The 26,624-nt window shown below is 40.4% G+C and overlaps 1 protein-coding gene across 1 annotated transcript; it reads right to left on the bottom strand.

The window, feature by feature from the left end:
• Positions 1-103: 103 nt before the first annotated feature.
• LOC112115871 (chloride channel CLIC-like protein 1) lies at positions 104-25,205 on the bottom strand. Its single transcript, XM_029912338.1, has 12 exons — positions 24,731-25,205; positions 23,005-23,115; positions 21,660-21,770; positions 20,122-20,343; positions 17,971-18,111; positions 15,203-15,296; positions 13,125-13,222; positions 12,880-13,026; positions 11,618-11,902; positions 10,587-10,877; positions 2,442-2,756; positions 104-465 (listed from the first exon to the last, which is right to left on the bottom strand). The coding sequence occupies exons 1-12, from the start codon at positions 24,860-24,862 to the stop codon at positions 418-420; spliced, it is 1,995 nt and encodes a 664-aa protein (XP_029768198.1). The 5' UTR covers positions 24,863-25,205; the 3' UTR covers positions 104-417.
• Positions 25,206-26,624: the final 1,419 nt, after the last annotated feature.

The raw sequence follows: 26,624 nt of genomic DNA, 5'->3' as shown, positions 1-26,624 counted from the left end.
AGAAAAAAACGATTTCCAATTTGGCTTAGGACACAGTTTCTACTCTAAGTTATCTCCTAAACACCAAGATTGCTGGCTTCTCATAGCTTAAATTGAACATATCACATACTGGCCACTTTTCTTAAAAAGCTACTTTATTTAAATGCAAAAATAAGCTCTTGCTTTACAACCAGGCTTGGTTTACTTTGAAATACATACATTTACCTAGTTCTCCATCAACAGCTTCAGAGGGATAGTGTTGATCCATAAGGAGCAAAAATCTGAAGGATGAGAATTCGCTAGGAATCCAGTCTTCTTGATTAAGGGGCAAGCCATAGCTAGTGTCTCACTTGCCAACTGGCATTGATAAATTTCTTTAATTGCTGCACTTTCATCTACACTGGGGTTCCATTGCATCAGGAAGATAAAACCAGGGAACTAAGGGGTTCCTGGAAGATCTTCAATAGTAGGCTGCTGACTTTGTTCCTGCAATGAGAAGGTTTAAATGTTTAATAAACAGCAAGTGGATTCTGCAGTTCAAAACATTCAACTCTCCTCCCCAAAATGATGTAATTACTCCAGTGAAGTGACCACCATCTCCGGACAGGGCTCAAAAATGCATGATCCATGGGTCCCATGTTAGAAGGTGCATTTTATTTAAGTTTTGCAAAATAGAAATAGATGTACTGAGACAGATGAGCCTCTGATCTAACCAACAGCAGCCACTGTCAGATGCTTCACAAGGTGCAAAACAATCAACAACCCCCCCTCAGCTCGAGAATAACCTGCTCATCGCACAGTAGCTGGAATTATGCTCTGAAACAGTTTTTAAACATGTTGAATAACTGCCGGTGTCAATCTATAAAATCCTCTTGCTTCCTAATATCTGCAACTCACTGGCACTAGATTAGGTAGCACAAAACCCATTCCCTGTTTATCACTGAAGCTAGTTTCATTGTGTCCCTTTAATATTACAGTAAGGGCCACAGTTATCACTCCTGGCCCCAAAGAGCTAACTTTTGTATTGTAAGAGAGCAAACCACACATTTTTAGAAAGGGGGCATGGCAACACTCAGTCTCCCTTTCTAGTTGATTGTCTAAAGATTAAAACTGTTGTAGACAATCTGGCCCCCATCTAATTCTGCTCTCTATTTCTAGATGAAGTGACCACACATGTATACAGTATTCTAAAGGATGTACCACTGGTTTTTAATAGGGCATTGTATTGTTTCTTGAACATTCTTATTTTTTTTAACTGAGCTGCAAAACAAGCTAATTACACGCAACTCTTCTTGATAGCTGTGTATGAGGAGTTCAAATTATGCCTTTTAATGTGATAAAACTGACACACGTAAGCTATTGTGCTACTACCCCTTTCCCTGAGTTTGTTAGGCAAACCCAGATGCCTCTGGAACCTAAATATTTTGTGGTATCTGCAGCTTTTCTCTACTTAGTTACCCCCTTTTTCCATATGTTAAATACAAAGAGTAGTAGAGAACCTTGCTGCACCCCACATAGGCTAATTTTCAGCATTGTTATCTTCCCATGACAAAGTTGCCTTAGTAATCTCCTGTAAAGGACTTTATCAAATATTCCCTGAAAGTCAAAAAAAATATATATATATCAAGGTGGGTGAGTTTAAATCTAACCAATTTTGATCTTGTTTTGCATGTGTAGTTTTAGTTATTTCCTATAGATGGGGGTAGGCAAACTTTTTTTTTTGCCTGAGGGCCACATCTGGGTATGGAAATTGTATGGCAGACCATAAATGCTGATGCAAATGGGGGTTGGGCTGTGGGGGAGGGGGGTGCAGACTCTGGGGTGGAGCCAGAAATTAAGAGGTCAGGGTGCAGAAGGGAGCTCCAGGGGACTAAGGGGGTTCGCAGGCTGGGGTGTGGAAGGAGGTCAGGGTGCAGGTTCCGGGCAGCACTCACCTCAAGCAGCATGCAAAGGTGTGACCAGGCAGTTCTGCGCGCAGCCCGTCCGCAGGCACGGCCCCTGCACCTCCCAGTGATGAGGAACTGCAGAGCTGGGGCGGGGGCCGCATGTGGAGCCCCCTGGCTGTCCCTATGTGTAGGAGCCAGAGGGGAGACATGCCTGACGTGCCACTGCTGCTGGGAGCAGCGTGGAGCCACAGCATGCGCGGAGTGGGGCAAGCCCCCAACTCCGCTCCCCGCTAGGTGCTTAAGGGCCAGATTAAAAGGTTTACACCCCTGCTGTAGATCCGCTTTAATCTACGTACTGCCTTTTCATATAGGAATTTGTCTCTGAACATCGGGAGGGGGACAAAACAACACTGGTTTTTCAGATAACCGCTCTAGAGAGAGCACTTAGTTAAAGTGCACCACCTTTTTAAACATGAAATTTATAAAAACAAATCTGTACTGTTAAGTTAAATAAATAGTGAAAATTGTTCTAGGCTTAGCTCGAATAGCTATTAAAATGCACAATCATTAACATACACTGGATGCTACCTTGTGATGCTCTTCTCTTTGTGCATCTGGTATATCACCGGCCGGCAGAACTTCAGGACTTCTGTAGCCATTTTGAAGTCGCATGTAATCATCGCTCTCTCTGAGAGCATCTCCTCTGTCATAAGGTCCTCCACTGAGGGGACCAACATTCCCTCTGTAATTGGCAGCTGAATCACCTGCCCTATAATTTATTTGTTGCCAGTGCTGTCTGTCACTTGGAAGAAGTGAAGGAGATGGTTCCTGCTCAGGACTTTTAAAATCTCTTAATGTAGCAACCGATTTTCCTGCACCATAGCACAAACCCTAAAGAAAAGACACTGTCTCCTTAAGTATTAAGCGTTCACTTTTGCAACTTGTAGTTTTCTTCTCTCTCTCTCCAGAGATACATTTACATCTCTGCATTTCCACACAATAGTGTGTAAAGGGGAAATTTCAGTATATGATTTACCATTTTCTCAAGAGCATTCCTACTTCAGAAAATTACTCAAGTTGACAAAGTGGTTTTTAAAAAGTACACAATTTCATTACTTTGGAACAGAGTTTAGGAACAAACTTAAATTAATGTGTCTGAACAAATTTATCTATTTTTGTTACAAGCCCTAAGATTACTGTAACTGAAAGATTATTGAAATTTTTTTTTTCAGGTTTTTACTGTCCCATTTTTTCCCGTCAATGGGACATCACAGTGTCCTGCTCTCCACTAGTCGGTCAGTATTGGTATGAGCTGGTCAGAGGATAGGTATGTTTTTTGGTGCAAGCCTCTCCAACATTCCCTGGTAATTCTAGCTCAGTCCTCTCAAGTACAAAGTGCCATTTTCTGCAGAGGTTCTGTTATGTGGTCCAACCAGAGCTGGTGTGAAACTAAACCCATTTTCATTGTATTTTTAGTTATTTTCCTGAAGATTGATTTGCAATTACATTGACTCTCTAGTAAAACATGTTGATTTACAACTAAATATAGCCTTTTGCAAGACAAGGCGTTAGTGTATCTATACACACAGTTAAGAACTATATAGTTGAAAGAAGAAATTACCTTGTGCAGTAACGATGGCTCTTCGAGATGTGTCCCCCTGTGGGTGCTCCATTCTAGGTGTCGGTTGGTCCCTGCGCCGGAGATTTCTCGCAGCAGTACTCGGTCGGGGGAAGGGCGAGCACAGGAGTCATCTCATGCAGCCGTTGGCACCTTCTGTAGCGCGCGCTCCCCCAACCATCCCCTCCGTTCCTTCTCTACCGCAGAGCACGGCTGTGTGAACTTCGAAGTAGAGTGGAGGAGGGTGGGTAGTGGAGCACCCACAGAGGGACACATCTCGAAGAACCATCGTTACTGCACAAGGTGAGTAACAAACAAACAAACAAACAACTTCTTCTTCGAGTGGTGTCCCTGTGGGTGCTCCACTCTAGGTGGAGTCTGAGACAAGGCCTTGGGTTATAGCGTAATGCTTTGCAAAAAAGTGTGCTCCGATGTCCAGGTTGCAGCTCTACAAATATCTATTAAGGGGACATTGTTCAAGAATGCAATCGATGTCGCCATGGCTTGCGTTGAGTGGGATCTGATGCCCACAGAGGGTTCTTTGTGATTCAGGTGGTAGCAACTTTGAATACAGGTAGAGACCCATTTGGAGAGTCTCTGGGTCGATATTGTAGAGCCCTTGGAACACTCTGCTGTAGAGACGAATAGTCTTGGTGACTTGCGAAATGGTTTAGTTCTGTCCAAGTAGAAGGCTAAAGCCCGTCTGACATCTAGCATGTGTAACGTTGCTTCTCGAGAGTCGTTATGTGGCTTGGGATAGAAGGCAGGTAAGCGTATGGTTTGGTTAATATGAAAATTTGTAGCCACTTTTGGGCAAGAATTTTGGGTGAGGACATAACATGATTTTGTCTTTGGTAAATACAGTGTACGGGTGGTTCAGCCATCAATGCTCCTATTTCGCTGACACGTCTGGCAGACATGATTGCCACTAGGAATGCAACCTTTATTAACATACGAAGGAGCGAGCGGGTTGCTAGAGGTTCGAAGGGTGGTCTTGTGAGACATTTGAGCACAAGATTGAAATCCCATGGTGGTGCAGGTTGGCATACTGCTGGGTACATGTTCTGTATACCTGCAAGAAAGTGCCATGTAATCGGGCGAGGGAACATTGAAGCCCCTTCTGTTCGTGGAGGGACGTAATGGCAGCAAGGTGTTCTTTAATAGAGCTTATGGCTAACCCCGTTTCCTTCAGTTCTAGTAGGTAGTCTAGGATCATAGATAGAGGCGCCTTGGTCGCATCCAGCTGTTTTTGCTGACACCAAAGGGAGAATCTTCTCCACTTGTGGCGGTAAGTATTTCTAGTGGTGAGGTGACGGCTATTTAGTAATACCTGTTTTACTTTCTCCGAACAGTTCAATTCCCCCATGTTGGAACCAGAGAGGAGCCACGCTTTGAGATGGAGTTTCACTGGGTCTGGATGGAGCATCAGGCCCTTGTTCTGGGACAGGAGGTCCATCCATAAAGGCAGCAGTTGTGGGGCACAGACTGCTAGACGTGAGAGGTACGGAAACCAAGTCTGTCTGGGCCATGTGGGGACAATGAGACTGATGTAAGCTCTGTCGAGTCGTATCTTGCGGATGACCCATGGGATCAGTGGTATCGGCAGGAAGGTGTACATGAGTGACGCGTTCCATGGGATGAGGAAGGCATCCCCTATCAATCCCGGTGCCAGGCCTGCCCTGGAGCAAAATAGTGGACATTTGTGATTTGTCGCTGAGGCGAAAAGGTCGATTACTGAGTGACCCCATTTTTGGAATATTGTGTCGAGAACACGGTTGTGGATTTCCCACTTGTGTTCCTGTGAGAAGTGTATGCTGAGGTTGTCGGCTGTAGTGTTTTGGCACCCTGGTAGGTATGATGCTGTGATGTTTATATTGTTGCGGATGCAGAAGTTCCATAAATTCATGGCTTCTCCGCATAGTGAGTGAGACCTGGCTCCTCCTTGGTGATTGATGTAAAACATGCATGCCACATTGTTGGTGAGAATAGAGATTGAGGTTTCTTGTACGAATGGTAAGAAGTGTCGGCATGCATTGTGTACCGCGCGGAGTTCCAAGAGATTGATATGTAGTTGGATTTCCATCGCCGACCACTTGCCTTGTACATTCGGTGACCCAAGTGGGCACCTCAACCTATCAGGGAGGCAACTATTGTAATAGTCACTGATGGGGGGGGGGGGGGGGGCTTGTTGAAAGGGAATCCCGGAGCATACATTCCCTGGCTGTGTCCACCACTGTAGGGAGAGGATAACCCTTGGTGGTAGCGTCACACATCTGTTGAGAGAGTGTTTGCTGGGTGCATAGACCGTGCTCAACCAGTGCTGCAGACAGCGCATGTGGAGTCTGGCATACTTTACTACGAAAGTCGTAGCTGCCATAAGTCCCAGAATCTGAAGGCATGTCCTCACTGAAGTTTGTGGGCTGATGGTCACCGTGGAAATAAGATTGGTCAATGTAGTGAATCTGTGGTTTGGCAATATTGCCTTGGCTTGTATGGAGTCTAGGTTGGCTCCGATAAACTCCAATTGCTGGGTTCGTTCCAGGGTGGATTGCTTTTCGTTTATCTGTAGACCTAGCTGGTGAAACAGGTCCATTGTGGTCTTCAGCATGCCTGCCATTTCTTGTCAGTTGGCACCCTTAAGAAGGCAATCGTCCAAATAGGGGAAGATTATGACTCCTTTGCATCGTAAATGTGCTGCTACTACCGCGAGTGTTTTTGAAAATACGTGGGGAGCAGTTGACAGTCCAAAGGGAAGGACCCTGTATGGGTGGTGGTTGGATCTTACTGTAAACCTCAGGAACTGTCTGTGGGCAGGATGTATTGTAATATGGAAGTAAGCATCTTGGAGGCTGAGGGCTGAAAACCAGTCCCGTCCCGTCCCGTCCCCCCCCCGTCTAGCGCTGGGATTATTGTGGCCAGAGTGACCATTTTGAACCTGTGGTTGAGTTTTCGGAGATCTAAGATTGGTCTCCATCCCCTCCTTTCTTCTCTGTCAGGAAATATTTGGAATAAAAACCCCTCCCTCGGTATAGGTGTGGTACTAGTTCTACAACACCCAGCAGTAGGAGGTGGTCTACTTCCTGTTGCAGAAGGTGCTCGTGAGAGGGGTCCCTGAAGAGGGATGGGGAAGGGGAGGAGGGTAGAGGGGATGGCTGTGAAAGGAATGGTGTAGCCAGATTGTATGATCTCCAAAACCCATTGATCTGTAGTTATCACAGCCCAGGTATGGTAAAATAATTTGGGCATAGGTGGTGACCAAAATTGTGGGATGGGTTATCTGTTGGCGCTAGAGGTGAGAGGAGGTCGTGCATACCCTCGACCATGACTTCAAAATTGTGGCTTAGATGTAGATGGACGAGGCCTGGTTCTGTGGAGCTCGTCGTCTCTGAGCCCGTTGTTTGGGTCTGTTCTGAGTGAAGTATTGTGGTTGTTGACGGTTAAATGAGGTATCTTGTGACCTCTGGTATGGTGTAAAGCGAGAGTGTTTGTCAGGCGGTGGGTGTATGCCTAATGTACGCAGCGTCGCTTGGGAGGCCTTCATGGTATGGAGGACATCGTTTGTTTGAGACGAGAATAGTTTATCCCTATCGAAGGGGAGGTCCTCCACTTTTAGCTGTAGTTCTTTTGGAATTCCCAGAGCCTGCAACCATGATATTCTTCTCATAACCACAGCTGTTGCGGTTGTTCGGGCACCTGAGTCTACTACATCCATTGAGGCTTGCAGCGCTGTGCGGGCTATTAACTGACCCTCGTTGATAATGGGGTTGAGTTGAGGATGTTCATGCTCAGGGAGGTCCTCCACGAGCTCTTGTATTTTACTATAGTTAGAATAGTCGTAATTTGCTAGTAGAGCAGAATAGTTGGCACCTCTAAGCAGAAGGGTGGCTGATGAGTAAACTTTCTGCTCAAAGAGGTCCAGTCTCTTGTGTTCTTTATCTTGCAGTGAGGAGCGGAAATGAGGCTGTTTACTGTGCTGATTAGCAGCCTCTACCACCAGAGAACAGGCTTGAGGGTGTGAAAACAAAAATTCCATGCCTTTGGCTGGAACGAAGTATTTTCTGTCAGCCCGTTTGTTGGTGGGTGGTGCCGATGCCAATGCTTGCTATATTACCTCCGCAGGCTCCATTATAGCCTCATCCATGGGGAGGGCAATCTTGGTTGATGATGCCGGTTATAAGATTTTTAACAACTTACGTTGTTTCTCCTGCACCTCATGTAAAGCAATTTTTTGGGGCTGTTTACTACTCTTTTGAAGAGTTCTTGGAACTGTTTCAGGTCATCTGATGTCGTAGGGGTAGATGGCGTCACCACTTTGTCTGGTGCAGAAGATAAGTGTGGGGCAGGTGGTGAATCATCCAGGTCTGCCTGAGATAGTATCTCTTCCTCTTCTATTTCTGTGTCAGGGGGGTCAGAAGTTTCTCTGTGTCGTAATGATGGGTGTACTCTGGAACCGCTTGTTGCTGCAGAAGGGGGACCATAATAGGGGTTCTGGTATGTGGGCCAAGGACCCCATTGTGGCCTTTGCACGGGGTAAGGTGGTAATGGGTAAGGCCAGTGCTGTGCATACCAGGGCTGTGAATGCTCGGAGGGATGAGGCTTAGGCTTCACAGCATTCCATGTAGGTCTCATCTGTGATGGGGATGAATGTTGAGAGGAGAAGTGGATGTTCTGCACATCTCCTTCCTCGCAACTATGCATGGAGAGCGGTGCAGGAGATGAAGGATGGTACCGTGCTATGTAGCTTGGGAAGTGTTCGGTGCCGAGCAGTGGTGACTGCGGTGCCAAAGAAACTGCTATGTCAGCAGGACGCAGGAGTTGCGCTGGTCCCACCTTGGTGTTGCGGTTGACCATTGGAGCGCTGACCGGTGCTGCATTCGGCTTGTTAGGCGGCAGCAAGTCTTGGGTTGGTGCCGGCAGCATTGATTGCGGTGCCGCTGCCTGTGCCGCGCTCTGCACCAGGGTAGTCGGTGCCGTGGAGGAGACTTGACGTCTCAACTCCAATGCCGCGTGTTGGGGCTCACTGAGGGACGGTGCCAGAGGAGCCCGGTGCCTTATAAGTGCTCACTCTGGATGAGTGGAGCACTGAGGGTAAAGACCTCACTGGGAAAGCTCTTGTTTTCTGAGAGACCCTTGCTGGAGAGGTTTAGGCTCACTTCCTGACAATTTTGGAAGTTGGAGCCTTATCAGAGCTCAGGGATCTTGGTTTATGAGACTCCCCGGAGGACGTCTCTTGCGGAGGTTGGAGGGATTTCTCCAGCAGAAGCATTTTCAAGTGGAGATCCCTGTCACGTCTTGCCCTTGTTAAGTTGGTGCAATGTATGCATTTCTGGGAGATGTGAGTTTCTCCCAGACAGTGAATGCAGGCCATCAGAGACCTGCATCGGTTCATGGCAGGAGTCACACTTTTTAAATCCTGTTGAGCCCGGCATGACTGCAGGTAAGCCTCTCCCGCCACTCGAGAGATAAGGGTGGGAGTTAATTGTAATGGTAAACTGTAGAAACTGTTCCCAAACAGGGAGTTAAGGAGAGAAAAAGTCTTCTCTTTTTTTTTTTTTTTTTTTTTTTTTTTTAAAGAAAAAGCTCTAAGAGGAACTAACGAAACTATGTATACACTAAGACTAACTAAACATAGACTATAAAGAAGTTCCTATGTAACTTGTAACTTTTTCTTTTTCTTCTTCCAGAAAATATCAAAGAGAGCACTGCCGCAGAGCTCCGTCTGCAGCCAAGGACGGTTGAGAAGGAACAGTCGGGGGAGCACGCACTACACGAGGTGCCAACGGCTGCACGAGACGACTCCTGTGTGCACCCTTTCCCGGACCAAGTACTGCTGCAAGAAATCTCCGGTGCAGGAATGCACCGACACCTAGAGTGTAGCACCCACAGGGACACCACTCGAAGAAGAATTACATTTATTCAGAATCTTAATGTTTATATTTTATTATGTTAAATGTATTTTTTTTTTTACTTTATAGTAAGCTCTATTTGGATGGGGATTCAAATGCAATTAAATGCAGAAAAGCAGCATTTAAAAATTGTTTTAAACAGAACTACCTTAAAATGTGCTAGCCTCCAATCTAGGTTACTGAAGCTCACTGTGGCAAACACATCCCTCAAATTATGCTATAGAATAAGTTACATTTGAGCCTAAATCAAATCTGTGATACCAGCACAAAGTGGGCTATCTCCTCCTCCAGGTGGCCCTGAAGGGCTGGGTCACACATACAGCATTTCAGTGCTACCCTGGACAGGTTATGAGAGAACCATGTTTTACTTTGAAATTCTAGTTGAAACATTCTGGAACTTTAAATACGTAACCTGAAAATTAATCTCTAGCTTCAGAACAAAAGTTAGCTTAAATTTGAGAGGGAGGGGGGGCCAAAAGAGCATGAACTGCAAGCTAAATTTCACCTGTGTAAAAAATGTGCATAGTTTTAATTCAGATCAAGTTCTTGGCCGTTTAAAAAAGACAGCATTAGGATTATTATCCTTATTTAACAGATGCGGAAACTTGGAGCACCTCCGAATCTGTAATGGTAACAGGTTCCACTATAAAAACAGCTCTGAGAAGTACAGCTTGTCAGTACGCCCAGATATTATCAAATGGATTCTAAAAGCACAGGTGCCTACGTAAGGGGGCCTATGTCCAACAAAGTAGTATTTGGCTCAAAATGAGCTCACATCAACCATCTAGTTTGGCTTAGGAGGATTAGATTTATCGTCAGTAAATGTCAAACATCAATTTCACTACAAACTGATGAAAAAGTATTTCCATCAATAATTGAAATTTACACATAGGCAAAAGAAGAAAAATGCTGCTTGAGAACCTACACAAGGCTATTTATCGTTCATATTTTGACATATTGACTGTTTTAATGGTTATAAAACTTTAACTTTTTAAATCTCAAGTTCTGTCAATCAATAATTGTCTGACACGCCCATAACTTCTCACAACTGTGAAAATTTAAACTGATAATGAAAAAAGTTTAAAAATAATCAAATTCTGTCAAGCCTACATCTAGTTCAGTGATTGTTTGTAACTAAAAATGTAAACACAAAGGAAAAGCAAAACACACATGAATCAAAGTTTAGACAAAACTTACAGTAGAGTTCAAAGATTCTTTAGTTTCCTCTGTGCCTTCCATTAATCGAGGTAGACTGCCCTTCTCCATCTTCTCAAGATCTCCTGTTTTATCAGTTGAGTTTTGCTTATTTGTTTTCTCCTTTTTTAAGCTACAACTTGCTTGAGGTTCACAATTCTTTTCAGACTCTTGTTCAACTCCAAGTGTGCACAGTTTCTGCTCTTCAGGTGCAATCTCTCTATCACGGTTTTGATCTACATTAGTTTTCAATGTAAAAATTGTTTGATCTTGAGACACAGGGTGCAATCCACACTGTAAAATAGATAATCTGTGTTATTCGGACAATTAATTGGGCATATTAAGTGATTTAACCTGAGCAGGCAGCCTAAGACCTGCTGGTATTTTATCCAGTGGTCTAAGTTATCAGACTGAGAAGCATGGCTCCCCAAACCTAAGAAGAATATCATAATTTGCATTTTTTGAAGAGTGTAAATAAATCTTTAATTTCAGGAAAAACATTCATGAACTGAACTAGTTTCATGTATAATACACATTAAATATGACCTACAACTTAGACCAATCTGTAAGTTCTTTTTTTCCCCAGTTCCTTTCATTGGCAATCCTCATTCATAGGCTGACTTGGGAGTGAACTCAGAAACCACACATGAAGAGTTATTTAGATCTAGAGATACTCAAATCTTGCTAAGGTTTCAACATTTAAAAACTTTTAAGCCACTCCAGCTCACTATCATTAAATGAAGCTAATACTCCATGAATGCTATATATTACCAGAAATATTAATCCACATACCATCCTTTCATATAGGAATTTATTCTCTCTGAACATCTGTAGGGGAATGGAATTAAGCTGGTTTTTCAGATCACCAGGTAACTGCTCTAGAGAGAGCACTTAGTTAAACTACACCACCTTTTTAAACATGAAAATTATAAAAAAAAAAAATCTGTACAGTTAAATAGTGAAAACTAAATTATTCTAGGCTTAGCTTGAATAGCTATTAAAATGCTCAATTGTTAATGTACGCTAGATGGTACCTTGTGATGCTCTTCTCTTCGTGCATTTGGTGTATCACCTGGTAGCAGAACTTCAGAGCTTCTGTTGCCATTTTGAAGTCTCATGTGATCATCTCCTCTGTCATGAGGTCCTCCACTGAGGGCACCAACATTCCTTCTGTAATTGGCATCTGAATCACCTGCACTATAATTTATTTGTTCCCAGTGTGGCCTGTCACTTGGAGGAAGTGAAGGAGGTGGTTTCCGCTCAGGACCTGTTAAATGTATTAGTGTAGCAACTGATCTTCCTGCACCATAGCAGAAACCCTAAAGAAAAGACACTGTCTCCTTAAGTATAACAGACATTCACTTTTGCAACTTGTACAGTTTTCTTCTTTTTTTCTACAGAGATACTTTTACATCTCTACATTTCCACACAATAGTGTTTAAAGGGAAAATTTCAGTATATGATTTACCATTTTCTCAAGAGCTTTCCTACTTCAGAAAATTACTCTTAAGTTGACAAAGTGGTTTTTAAAAAGTACACAATTTCATTACTTTGGAACAGAGTTTAGCAACAAACTTAAATTAATGTGTCTGAACAAATTTACCTACTTTTGTTACAACCCCTAAGATTACTGTAACTGAAAGATTATTGAAAAAAATATTCTCAGGTTTTTACTGTCTCATTTTTTAAAGTCAATGGGATTTCAGAGTGTCCTGCTCTCCACTAGTCAGTTAGTATGGGTATGAGCTGGTTGCAGTATAGTATGTTTTTTGGTGCAAGCCTTCACAACACTCCCTGCTAATTCTAGCTCAGTCCTCTCAAGTACAAAGTGCCACTTTCTGCAGAGGTTCTGTTATGTGGTCCAACCAGAGCTGGTGTGAAACTAAACCCATTTTCATTTATCATGCAGCCTGGGATTTTGAACTATTTTAATTCAAATAATTTTTGTGCTTATACCAGTTGAGAAATAATCTTTAAAAATATAACAACTTCTCCCCCACCCCCACTTTTATAGTTCACGTATGTTGAATATGGAGAAAAATTCACATTGCTATGTTTTAAGTCAGGAGATCAACAAGTAAATCACAGAAAAAATAAAATATATCCAAGAAATAACTTTAAAATTCTAGCTTCAATGTTACCAAACTGTTATTCAGATCTATATACACTAATGCTTCTAAAATTTTAGATCAGTGGGTTTTTTTGTTTTTGTTTTTAGTAGTTTTGTCTGTCATGGATACTTGAACTATTCATTTTGTTTTAGGTCTCACTAATGTGATCAAGAACATATACTTACCAGAACAGCCATAGCTAGGATGATTAACACTGGAATCTGTAGCATCATTGGTATCTCCTTCATAAGGGCTTTAATAAATTCACCAATTCCTTGCCCTATATGTTTCAATGGTTCTGTTACAAAATTGGTAAATGTAACAGCCAATACCTAAAATAAGAAATAGTAACAAGATGTGAGGATTCTTCTTCTTCAGTTTCCAAATACAAAATGGAAGGGTGAATGGTTTCTTTAGGAACAGCATATACCTTTGTTGGGGGGACTAGCCAAATGGGATTTACTAGTATCGTTTCATAGTACTTCTGACAAGGATCATCCTGGAATGTCCATGAACTCCTCAACCATTCTACAGTTAAAAGAAAGCAAAAGTAAGACAAATATATACAAAAGTGGCAAATGTATTTTATAATGATGTAATTAAGCATTTACATTTTATATCCAATAGTCAGTTAATTTTAAGCCTTCCCCTTAGAAAAACTAACTGAAATTTTACATGCCTCATTTCAGCTCAGAAGTTAATTATATTTTTTAAAAAGTCATCAATCTGGTTGGAAATTAAAGTTATCCAAGCACAGAAGAGGGCTGGGGGAAGGAAAACTTTTCTTAACATTAAATCCTTCCTAGCACTCTCTTAGACTTCAACACTTGGCATTAAATAGTGCTGAACGAGGAAATGAGGTCTGCAATTTTTGCATTGTCTAAAGAGATGATGAAATATCTGGCACATGTTGCACACTGTCACTGGAGTTTGGGGCATTTTCAACGTTATTTCTTGCATATCTGTGATGAACTGGGATTTGTGAAGGGTGCTTTAAAATGTGGTTTGTACTTTTGTAATTATTAGAAGGTCTGCTGTGTCTTCAGACAGCTACTGGCTAAGGGTAATAGTGGAGGATCATAAGTGTACAGAAGGCAGTATTTGCCTAGTTCAGTACCTTAAAGCAGTGGATCCCAAAGTTGGGTCCCTGTAGTCCTGTGAGTCCACCCTGGGTTCTGCAGAGGTCTGTCCCCCGAGTCAAAGCTGAAACATGCTGGAACGGTGTTCCAGAACTTTTGCCACACAGAGGATGCCATTTTGTCCTCTGCTCACTGTGACCTCACACACACCGTGCATAAGAGGTCATGCTGGACGGGGAAGTTCCCATGCTGGTGCAGGTGTTTCTGTAGTACCTAGTTCGCCTTTGTAGTCCTCTTTCAAACAGGACTACACAAACTAGGCATCTTTTAGTTTGCGCCAGCAGTATCCATGCAGGGCAGTTAGCGCATAACACTTTGATACGCTCTAAATTCTGACCCTTATAGTCTGTACTGTAGCACAGTGTAGACATAGCCCTAGTCTCCGTATTCGTTTCCTACATGTTTTCAGGTGCAATTCCAGGGGTTGATCATTATCTTTTAAACTTTAAATTATCAGCAACCCAACTTTCACCCTCACTCCACAATAACAATTCAGATCTCTTAGAGGCTCTTGATGTTAGTTACTGAACTCCCCAGGACCAGTGGCAAGGCTCTGGAGTGCATTTCCCTCCCCATCACTGCCATGCCTAGCAAGCTTCAGAGCTGGATGGACACAGTTTTATTCCTAACAAAAAGACATGGTTGCTAACATTTCTGTAGGCAGCAAAAGTAATTCTTTCATGCTATCCATCATGGAGGGTTTTATAAAAGTGTATGCAGTATTTAAACTTGGAAGGTTTCTAGCTGCTATGGCAAGACGTGTGCTATATAAATAAGCTCAGCCATTTACTATGTAAAGTAACTGGATGCGTGCTGCAAAAATATCTAGTTATAGTTTGAAATAAAGAGAATATTTTTGTATGCGTTTATTTGTGTTGGTGAATTACTGCAGCCCATGTATTCACATAGAGTGAAATAACTGGAGGATAGAAAAGTGGAATTCAAGCAAAGAGGATTTTCCTTTCCTTAGTTTAAGATACTGTGTACTGAACGGTACAGGACAGCTGGGGAATATTCATGGGATAGAGAGAAATATTTCAGATACAGATTCTACTAGTCAGTGCAAGGAGAAGTTTAAGCCCAGGAGGAGGTGACATACCATAATATAGCTTATGATAAGCCTGTATCTAATAATTTTAGAGACCAAATACAATAGCATGCTAATTATGTGTTAGATAAATTAGTAATTGACTTACCCAGTTATATGATTAGAGAATTTTTAATGCAAGATTAGAAAAAAAAATTAAATAAAATAAAAAAGCTACTTCTTGGGTGATGCCAGCACTGGCTTGTGTCTCATTTTATCATGGGTTGCCAGTTTTTCTTTAAATAAAAAGTATTAGAAAGAAAATAACTACAAACACCTCACCAAAAAGAGACTCACTCCAGTCTATCTTCTTATCACATACTGTGTCATAATTTCCCATTTTGGCCACCTCAGCTTGATGCTGTGCAAAGGCTATCTGCAACAGAACCAGAATTAACCTTGGTAAAAGTGGTTTACACTGAATAAAAAAAACATTTTCACTTTCTGCCATCAACCAAAAAGTGGTCTAAAATGTATTAAAAATAAAAGAATCTGCAAAAGCAAAACACCACAGCAAATCAAATTCAGCCAAAGCCTATAATCCCTGAATAGGGAGAATAATAATTATTTTTAGCTAGTCAAAAGGCACTGACTGCTTCCTTCACAATAAGGAAGTGTTAAATATAACACAATTTCTGGAATTGGGCCAAACCCTCACCACCCACACAAGTATTACTGAATTAAGAGGCAGGTACATAAAGAACTGAAAAACCAAGAACTTCTTACCATTTTCAGAAACAAAACCAGGCACATTTCTATTGTTTCCTTATCAGTTTTTTAAATTATTTTCAAATTTTAGATGTTAACACTGTTCAGATAATTATAGTTAGTTACAGTAAATGAACTGTAACTCTGAAAGAAATCCCTCACAAGCTACTGCATAAAGCAATGGGTTACCATACTGAGATTGCAACACCAAGGTTGGTGAAACTGCATTTTGGGGTTTCTGGAGTGTTCTGCAGAATGTACGCTTCCATTAAAAAAGTTTCTAGCTACTCTGGCTGCAAGAGATCCTTCTGAGTGGAAATAACTTTATTCTGGATGAAAGATACAGACACTGAATGCAAATTCCTATTTGTGATAATATGAATGAATTTTACAAAAACATTATTTTGTAGTACAACATTGGGGGGTTGGTTAAGATAGCACAAAGGATTCTGAGATAATAGTATCACAGAAAGAAAGTTGCAGAAGAAAAAAAGGTTGAGAACCCATATTCTACAACATCTGGCTACACATGAGAAAACAAGTTATAAAGTAGCTTAAGCTCCCAATTGTATCCAACATGAAACACTGTTCTAGCAGAAAGATTTGTCAATGCATGTAGCATTCAGTTGGCTCAGTTCAAAATAAGCGGCATCCTAACTGAGGCAGCTATTTGACATATCTTCAAAAAGACATCACCCCAACAATATTTGTGGATGAAAGTGTACTAATCACACTCATGCTTATTTTCATCTCAGTTTTAATCTGCAACAATCCATACAATTTTTCAATAAACAGTCAATTTTGACATCTACCCTTTGCTGCTACATGTGATCAAATACAGGGTTTTCAAAGTATTATGGTTATTAGCTACTTGAAATAATGGATACAGTGCATAATTTCTTTTAAGAGAGATCAACAAAAGATTATTGAACATTGGTAGGAAGTGGACTGTGTTTTTCACTATAGAATTAAACTAGTAATAAATAATAATTGTAGTATCCACTAAGTATTGGGCACTATTAGGGAATAAAAAAATATATTTTCTCTTTACTTCCACTCTCTTTTGGATCTGTGGAAGGCCCCTCTACAGGTCAATTATCTGCAGCATAGATTATACAGAAAATATGGAGACCTGTAACACACATGAAAGAGCACTGAAACATTTCTATGGAGAGGAGTCTGTAGCAAGCAGTTACCTTATTCATTTAATGTGCTTTTCAAAGTATCCTTATAGCAAATTTGTTCCTTTAATAGGTCAACTTAAATGGACAAGTAGTTTATTTTCTTAACTGTCTTCAGTTCAAAGAGCTTCATTACATTATTTTTTAACTCTAGATTGGCATAAAGAATTTTATTATACATATTCATTTAAAGGGATAGTTTAAAAGAAAGTGAAAAAATAGTCTCAACTGCCCTGACTACCCCTGCCAATTTTTGTGGTCTTACAATCATATTTTCCAATTTTAAAAATATTTTTCTTCCCTTGTTGATGTGTAAAAGAAGACCTCATAAAATCCCAGAGAAATTGACTATATAGGGAAACAGCAAAACTGACTCTGCATAAAATGAACAAACTGGACAATGGGAGAATTTCCCTCTCCCTCAAATCTCTATTATAATAAATGTAGATGTAATTTGTAACAACAGTAGGTAAAAAATCTTTTGAATAAAGTGTAATTTTTAAATTGATGGGGTCCCTGTAAAATGCACATCTGCATGAGACTCTTCTTGACCAAAGATGCCAAAGCACATCAGAGATCTGACTATTTTGTTTTAAATTGACCTAGCGATAAACTAAACTCTCTATTTCAAATTAAGGACCAAAGCCTCATACCTGGGCAAAGCAAATGTGCTTTGTGCAGGGATTTTTTGGTAGGAGCTGAAGAGATAGAATCCTTACCCTAACACAACCCAAGGTACAATCAGCTGCTCTATGATCATACTGAAGCTCTGGGCTTTAGTAGCAGCTGCTGTATAGTATACACCCACTATATAGGGTTTTAGCCAGTGAATCAATGTGGTACACAGATCAATTAGCCACTTCCTAAATCCCTCCCACCATGGTGCTTTGGAGAGTCACATACAGTCTTCAAACCCTCTGTAGTGGAATTATGATGGCTCCACTGCCTTTTGAACTCTGTGCTCCACTGCAGCGAGGAGAAGCAGGGATTTTAATCTAAATCTAATAATTTGTGCAATCTGAAGTCTCCATTACAGTATTCACTTTGGCAATCAATAACTGTATTTTATAATGTAACAAAAATAATCCCCAAACTCTCTGGATCATCATGGTTTAAAAATTTACTATTAAAAAACAGAGCCAGGATTTCTGATTAATTTACCTTATATAAGTAGATCCAGTTCCATCCACAACTGATGAGAAAACTGATGAATAAAATGCGTTTTACTTGAGTACACCAACCAATGTGTGTCCATAGCTCAGTAGCTACAGTTACTGTAATGCACACCAAACACAAGAGTACCTGAAAAGGAAATGAGGGAGGAAAGTCATGAACCAGATTTGGAGTTTTTCAAGCCTATTGCTAGTAAAATGAGAGAATTACAAACATCTCTTTTTCAGCTTTATTTACCTAACTAGCTTCAAGACTGAGCTCGATATGTTTATGGAGGGGATGGTATGATGAGATTGCCTACAATGGCATGTAGCTAATTTGCAACTGCTAGCGGCAAATATCTCCAATGGCCAGTGATGGGACACTAGATGGGGAGGGCTCTGAGTTACTATAGAGAATTCTTTCCCAGGTATCTGGCTGGTGGGTCTTGCCCACATGCTCAGTGTATAACTGATCACCATATTTGGGGTCAGGAAGGAATTTTCCCCCAGGTCAGATTGGCAGAGACCATGGGATTTTTTGCACAGGTCACTTGCAGGTTTAAAATAGTGTGAATAGCAGATTCTCTGTAACCCAAAGTCTTTAAATTATGATTTGAGGACATCAGTAATTTAGCCAGATGTTAAGGGTCTATTACAGGAGTGGGTGGGTTAGATTCTGTGGCCTGCAATGTGCAGGAGGTCAGACTAGATGATGAGAGGGTCTCTTTTGACTTTAAAGTCTACATGTCTATGAGTTTAAAAACCAAAAAAAAAGATGAGCAGAACAGCATTTTGAAAAGCCAGACCTCACAGGAGAAGATACGAGCTTTCAGAGACCAATATGGAATTTGCTAAAATGAAACTGCTGGATCTGGATGCTGCAGTCAATTTATATTGTAAAGGGAAAAGTAATGAGATGACGACGACAGGAATGAATGAGGAAAAGGAAGAAATGTACAGATGCCTTATGGGACTGAACAAAAAGGAAGGACCATCAGAAGGAACAGAAACCGTGAGAAATAAGGAAACAGATTCAATTAATCCAAAAATACATTCAGGTTACAAGATTGTGGGAAAAGGAAATTTTTTCCTGACTTTAATGGTTATTCCATCATATCTTCACAAGATCTTCTATATTGGCACAAAATCTCTCACTATTTTCAATTACATTTAACATTTTCAGTGTGATGGAATTGTTACAATGGCAAAGTACAAGAGTTAAAAACAAAATGCCTGGTGGTTATTAACAGAGAATCACCACTCCAGCATCTGCAGCAGGGCAGTGAGGCAAACCTATTCTTGTCAGTGGTTTAAGCAGAATAAGAAAGCAGCAGCAAGACTCCTCTGTGGGACCTTGCGGGGGGGGGGAAGAGGCAGCACAGGAAAAGACCATCGAAGAGGGAGGTTAAAGCACCACTGGGACATGATGAGTGGGATAAAGAATAATTAACGATCCAATACATGGATTTTTATTTTGAATCAAATACACAGGCACATTTTGAATTATAAAGAGCTTTAAACTTATGATTTATGAATTCACCACAGACCTTCAGTGGAATTATACCTCTCTATTCATGAGAAACTCAAAATCTACATTTTAAAATTTCATATATTATTAAATCTAAAGACACAGAACTATTAAAAGCTGCAACATTTAAACTAATCTTTCTCCTCTCTCACCAGAAGCAAGCACATTATACAGATCAATCCCAAGTGCTGCATCAACAGAGTCCAAACTACTGCCCCTAAGGGGGTCTCTGAAACCCTATACCTTAAGATCCAATATCTGGACCTGAATATCTAGGACTAAGAAAGATGCACAACTCAATGGGCCACTCCACACTGAGATCCAAAAGGTGGAGAAGAAAGAGAAATAACTGTGAGGCCAAGTGATAATTTCAAGCAGAAAAAAGTTATAAGAAAAAGGTATGAGGAAAAACAAAGTTAAAAATGCCTAATTTGGGCAAATAGGTCATCTTCACCTGCTGAGATGGAAGAAGTGAGGAATTCTCAGCCAGCAATTTATGAGGGGAAGAGCATCATAAGTTTTATTTATTTTGATCCACATCTACTGGTAGAAGGATATACTCAGTGACTGGGCTGGCCTATTAAAGAACACTGGAGCATACAAAAGTACAGAGAATCCCTTCTTTCTTACCATAAGCAAATTATATGGATCAACTCCAAAAGTGTCCTCAAACCTCCATTTCCAAGCTTCATAATCATGATGTTTAAAATTAATCAGAATATCACTAACTGCATCATCCAAAGCGCCTGATTTCCAGTCCTCCTCATTGAGAAATCTGTTGATCTCCAAAAGAGCCTGACTTGTAAGGATGATCTCAGCATCATAATGCACATCACCAATGTTTTCATCAGGCTAATTGAAAGTAATACAAAACAATGGTTAAACAGTTTACCTGCAATAGGAAATCTATCAGAAAGACAAATAAAAGTATGAAGAATTACCTGAACTTTCCTCAAACCTGCAGTATATCTCATCTACGCAAAGAGACCCATATTACCATATGGAGTCCTAAGGATGAGCCCTAATTATGCATGGTCATAAGTATCTTTCTGTATGGGTCAGTCTGCAAGATCAGAGTCACATTTGGTATCTGGGGTTTCTATAGCCTTTTTGTTCACTCTTCTGTACCAATGAAACTGCTAATTCACATACCTCTGAAGTTCATGTGTCATAACTTTATTAAAATATTTATGGAAAAAGAAGTGGAACCTCATGTTAAATGTTTTATTAGGATTTCAAAACACCTCTTCACTTGCAGATATTAACAGCTAATCTATTCTCAAACAGACTGAAATATCCAATTTGTAGCTGGAAGGATTGAGAGAGAAAAATGGCATTGTTCACTGGTGAATACTTTACTACAAAAAGGAAGAAGGGCTTACTGCTCCTTAAAAGAAATGTTATCATGTGCTTCTTTCTTGTAATGCTGTTAACTGATTGTTTTGCTTATATTTAAGAAAAAATTCTCTCTCTGCCTCAGGATAGGGAAAAAGTTACATTCAGAGACATCAAAATGAAATCAGTAAATTGAGTGATCTTGCTTTATGCAAGCTCCTGTAAACAAGTGAATTAATGACCTGGAATTGTCAAACGACAAAAAGACTGAACAGAACTTGTCTCTTAAAGTGCAGGTAGCATGTGCATTGTCTCAGCAGTGGCTGCATCATAAGAGTGGACTGATACATAAGTATTCTGAACGTCAATTATCTCCTTTTGAATACTTTATAAATTATGTCAGCTATATTCTCTTCTCTATATGGCAAATCTTGCTCACATCTCCATAGGTGTAGAGGGCTCTCTGGAAGCAGAACTGGAGCCTTCCAATGAACAAACAGGAGGGCAGCACTTAGGAAGGCTGCATGGGGAGTGCACACCTTCAGTTAGAGTGCAGCCCAGCTTCATGTGGGCTCCCTCTGCAGCTGTGGACACACTAGGCACAAGAGGGCTAGGGTTGCAGGTGCATTATTTTACTGTATGTACTTGAATTTAATGCAGCATAATTTAATCTGTAAAATGTCTTTTCACTATGATTCCCTTTATCTTGTGTGTCTTAGTTTGGAGTAACTGGAATACTTAAATCACTATGTTGTTTTGATTTGTAATAACAAAAAATATATAAAGTAGCAGCTAAAATTGTACCATATTTTCATTAACATTTGAATACTCACAAGGCCAAGTCTTCCAGCTTCAATTAAAATCTTATTCAAGTATCTCCTAAAAACATGAATGCTATGGCTTTCACTTAACTTGGTCTTCTCTTTCTTCTCATACTCTTCAATCTGGAGCAATAAAGCAAATTCTAAGTTACAATCTTACACTAATGACACATTAATTAAGCAAAGGATGAATAAAGTTTCCAGTGAATGAAACAAGTTCCTATAGCCTAATATAAACTTGTTGCAGCTAATGTATCACATAAAATCATAGTAATGTACTTAAGAACAACAGTTGGCACACTACTTTCCATGGTACTTGTTTCAAAGTCATAAATGTTGTGGACTTTTAACCCTCTGATGATGTGGCTGAATCTTAACCTCAGTATATCCCTTGGACTAGAAAAACTAAAGATTTGTTCATCCCTCAATAGTTTGAAGTTTAGATCAGAAGAAAATCTTCAGTTTAGTTATAAAAATCAGTTATGTATTAAGTGAGATCTAAAAGGGCACAGCACAGAACTCTCAACCTGATGGGTCAGGGAAGCATCCACATGGTCAAGGTGGCTTTAAGCCATATTTGCAATCCCTGATCCTGGGCTACTCTGGGGGATGGAAAGGCTCCCCGCATAATTTAGACAGCCCTGCGAGCTAGCCTAAGTTACAGCAGTATTTTGGGGCTGCCCTAAGGGATGCAACGTTGCCTAGAATCTCCGCAAGCCTACGTGCTGTGGCCCTGCTCCTGACAAACCACTCACACCACTAGCCCTCCCCCCATTCTTCATATTACACACACACACACACACACACACACACACACACACACAGAGTGAAAGAGAGGTAGGTCAATTTTCCTTGTTTCTAGTCAGTTTAACTTTTTAGTGCCCATGACTAACACAATGCTCCAACAGTTTAGTTGCCAGCACTGAAGGGAAGAAGATTTAATTCCAGCCAAAAATCTATTCTTCCATTGAAGTGTAAAATTGTCAAAGTGTGTGCGTATTCTGGGTTTTGTTTTGTTTTTTTAAAACAGACAATCACACACAAAGCATACATTTTGAGTGTTGCCTTCCTGTCAATACCTTTCTAAAATAAGCCAAAAATACGACAGTACATAGATATCCACAGACTTGGCATATTAATCATATTAAAAGGCTGAAATATCAAGTACTACAAAAAATAAATTGAATGGCTTTAATCAGCAGCACCCCCCCCCCACAAAACTGACCGATCCTCTAGTAATTCACCTGTTCCAAGCAACATTTCTGATTATAGAAAAATATGTAAATGATGTAAAAAGATGGAAAATACTCTAGATTTCCTGATAGTGTTCTGAATGAATATAAAGCTGTAAGCAAACCTTATGAATTAAGGATTCTAATTTCCTATGGCACTCTGATACTGCTGCAGTGCCTGGCAAGTTCACAACGGCATCTGGTGCCTCCCTATTCTCAGAGTCATCATAAGTTACCTGCAGACAGAGTAAAGAAAAAACTAGTCATATTATAGTTTTAGGCAAGATTTTGGTTAATGCAGGCTAATGTTATCTTTTAATCAATCAGGTCATCTTATCCAATACAACAAAATGTAAAAAGAAAAGAAGCCTAACTGAAGAGCTGAAACCAACTGAATTTTAGTCCACACAGCCTCCCTACAAATCCCCTCAAACAAGAGCAGCAGAGACATGCTGAAAAAAGAGCAGATGGATGGAGTCCCAGGATAACCTCTTTGATGTGTTCTGGCTCTCACTGAAGTCAATAGCAAAACTCCCACTGACTTTAATACAAGTAGGAGCTCAGATTCTCCAATGCTTGACACACTTGCCAATATTACTTTCATGAAAAGGAATTTCACTCTAAACATTTAAAGGCAAAATGGCAAATATCCCCAAGATGTATATTCAGAACTAATAGCATCTTTGATTAAATACCAATATTAGCTTACTAACAGCAGTTCGTGTAAATATTTTCCAAAGTATTCTGCTTACATTATACACTTTATAACATGAAGCTTCCCCAAACATAATTTTTCATGCCCAAAGAAATCTCTCATTTCTCAGCGTAAAGTAGCAGCAAAACATATTGCTGTTTAGTGTAAATCCAATTTCCTTGTTTGGAAACAGACTTGCCCCCTCCAGTGGAAAAACATGGAGATCAGGAGGAGGAAAACTTTGCGGAGACTTGCTGAGATTATTCTATCATAAGTACCAGAGATGAAACAGACAAGGCTGTTTGGCCCCACCAAATCCCAGAGATCCCACTCCTCACTGGCCCCCTCCAACTCTTCTGTTCCTTCCTATAAACTTGGTTCCAATGAAGTGTCTGCCTCAGACTGAGTTTTTTGGGAAATTTCAACTAAAACAGTTGCCACATTTCTGAGAATGAGGCTAGGGAAAAATATGTTGTTTTACCCATGTTAATCCTGACATCCTGTTCCAACTACAGAAGCAGCTTCTCCTCCCTTGGTGTTCACACCTCTACTGCTAGCACAGCACCTCACCCTCCCTGATTGAACTAACCTCGTTATCCCCACACTGATTTATACCTGCCTCTGGAGATTTCCATTATTTGCATCTGAAGAAGTGAGGTTCTTACCCACGAAAGCTTATGCTCCCAATACTTCTGTTAGTCTTAAAGGTGCCACAGGACCCTCTGTTGCTTTTTATCCTGTTCTTTGACATCCTCTAGTGGCCCCATGCTCTGGAGCAGGGATTTGAAATTTGGCAGGGAGTGGTCCTTTGTGTCTGGGAAGTGCCTTTTGCTGTCCCCATGAAAATCCACCCCAATTTAGCCAAGTTATAAGATGTTGAAAAATCACAGTTAGCACACACTCAGCAGACTTCCTAGAGCTTGGCAGCTAAATCCCCCAAAGATTCCTTTCTCAGTGGGCATGCTCCAGCCAAGGCATTTGCAACAGTCAGCTGTTGCAGGCTGGGCTGGGCAACAGAACTGAGAATAACAGTCCTGTGGAAAAAACAGTATGTAATCATGAGCATAATGCATATTCATAAGGGTGCTGAATTAATCATGTTCTTTTGACATAAGAATCTATGTGTAATATACAGAGACACAGACACTTTTTTTAACCTTGGCAGGTCTTCTCATTGTTCCTGAAGCTGCATCATAATTGAGCATATCTGTGGGGTCAATCCATTCATCACCTTGAATTTCACCACTTCCTATCATGAGAGTTGCACACAGTACCAAGGGAACCAGCATCCTGAGTACAACAGAATCCACAAATATAATTAAAACTGCAAACTGTGGTTAGAAGTCTCATAACATTATTCAACATCAACCTTTTCCCAACTTGTTTCCTATAAAACAGATTTGTCTAAATAACTGTTTTGGCCAAAAGAAAATTATGAATACTGAGGACTCAACAGTGTTAGCTCACCACACTGTTCCAACAGGTAAGAATTACTAGCTAAGAACACAGAGATTAGCATATGTAAAAGTCCAAATTTGACAGATACAAGCAAGTAGTGTTTAAAAAAAAAAATCAACACAGTTTACTTAATTTACGGAATACAAAACTCCCTTTGACTTCAATGGGAGCAGGATTCGGACCATTATCAGTAAGCAAATATATGGATGAAGCCACAATAACTGACAAAGGACTAAGATTCTACTAGAGTCAAGCTCAAAATACCTGAGTTTAAATCCAGGTGTCTCCTTATTTGTTAAAACATGGATTCAGCTCTATCACTAAGTTTTGTCTGATCCTGCAAACTCCAACTCTCACAAGTGAGCTTCACTCACTTAAGAAGCCTTGTTTTCAACAAGACTATTGCTATCGAATCCCAATTTTGCCTAGTTTTTCCCTTAATTATATGGCTTTCAATTATGATGACCTGAAGATAGGGAAAAAATCAATATTTTCACCTCACCAACTACATGGATTTAACAAGATTTTTGGTTTTAAAGTAAAAGTGTTTCATTCAAGTGAATGAAAAAGATCCAAATTTCATCATTTCCTTTTGTAAATATTAGTATTTCTAATAATTTAAAATCTTAATAAATTGCACCTTATACAGTATGTATAACATTGTAAATTTTGCATTAAACATGCATAAAAAGGTAACAGGATATCTTACATAACCTCCTACATAAGAAAGCACTCTGAAGATTAAATAGATGTAAGTCAATAAATGCTGATTTATGGTCAGATCTTTATTTACTGAACAATGGCACAATATAGATCCCGGAGACCTGAAAGTGGATCCATAGGCCTCCATATGCTTGGATAAAATTGCAGGATTGGAACAACTATTTTTTTAAAGTAAATTATCAAAAGGATTAAAATATTACAAATCATATTGAACAGAAAAATACTAGAAAGTTTCATAACTACACATTTTGAACAGTATCCATATTATATTTTCCTTTTCCAAATTCCAACCATGATAAGCATATCAAAGTGAGAAGTCAAGTAGTGAGAGTGGGACTTTTATTTTATAAATATACATGTGTAAAATAACTGGTTATGGATAAATATTGGTTGTACTATTATCCATATAGTGTCTTTGTGTGCCAATTTCTATCTACATTTGCTACCAGTAATTAAGAAAACCTATTACTGAACAACAGACAAAGAACAAAACAGGAATGACACTTATAACTGTTAAAATTTGGAAGGAAATAAAGCCTCCCCCATTAGTCTTTTGATGAATCCAGCCACATTCTGCAATCAAGCTAAAGCCTGGGACTTGAGTTGTGCTACGTCCAGCTACCCTCTCATGCACGCTACAAACTATAACTATGTTGTAACACAACCACCACCACCTCACTAACCTAGTGGGTTAGTTTCCTGCACTGCCACGGCCTCCAGGGAATCCCCCAAATCCCCCACGCAGGGAGCCACCCCCCCAATCCCCCAACCCCGAACCAGGGAGCCCCCCACAACCCCTCCACCCAGAGAGCGGCCTCCAAATCCCACAACCCCTGGCCAGGGAACCGTCCCCCTGACTCCGAGTCTCAC

The sequence above is a fragment of the Terrapene carolina genome, unplaced genomic scaffold (assembly GCF_002925995.2).
Source record: "Terrapene carolina triunguis isolate 2854851 unplaced genomic scaffold, T_m_triunguis-2.0 Scaffold210, whole genome shotgun sequence".
Taxonomy (NCBI): Eukaryota; Metazoa; Chordata; order Testudines; family Emydidae; genus Terrapene; species Terrapene triunguis.
The sequence above is the reverse complement of the archived record's forward strand: the minus strand, read 5'-3'. Positions and strand labels throughout refer to the sequence as shown.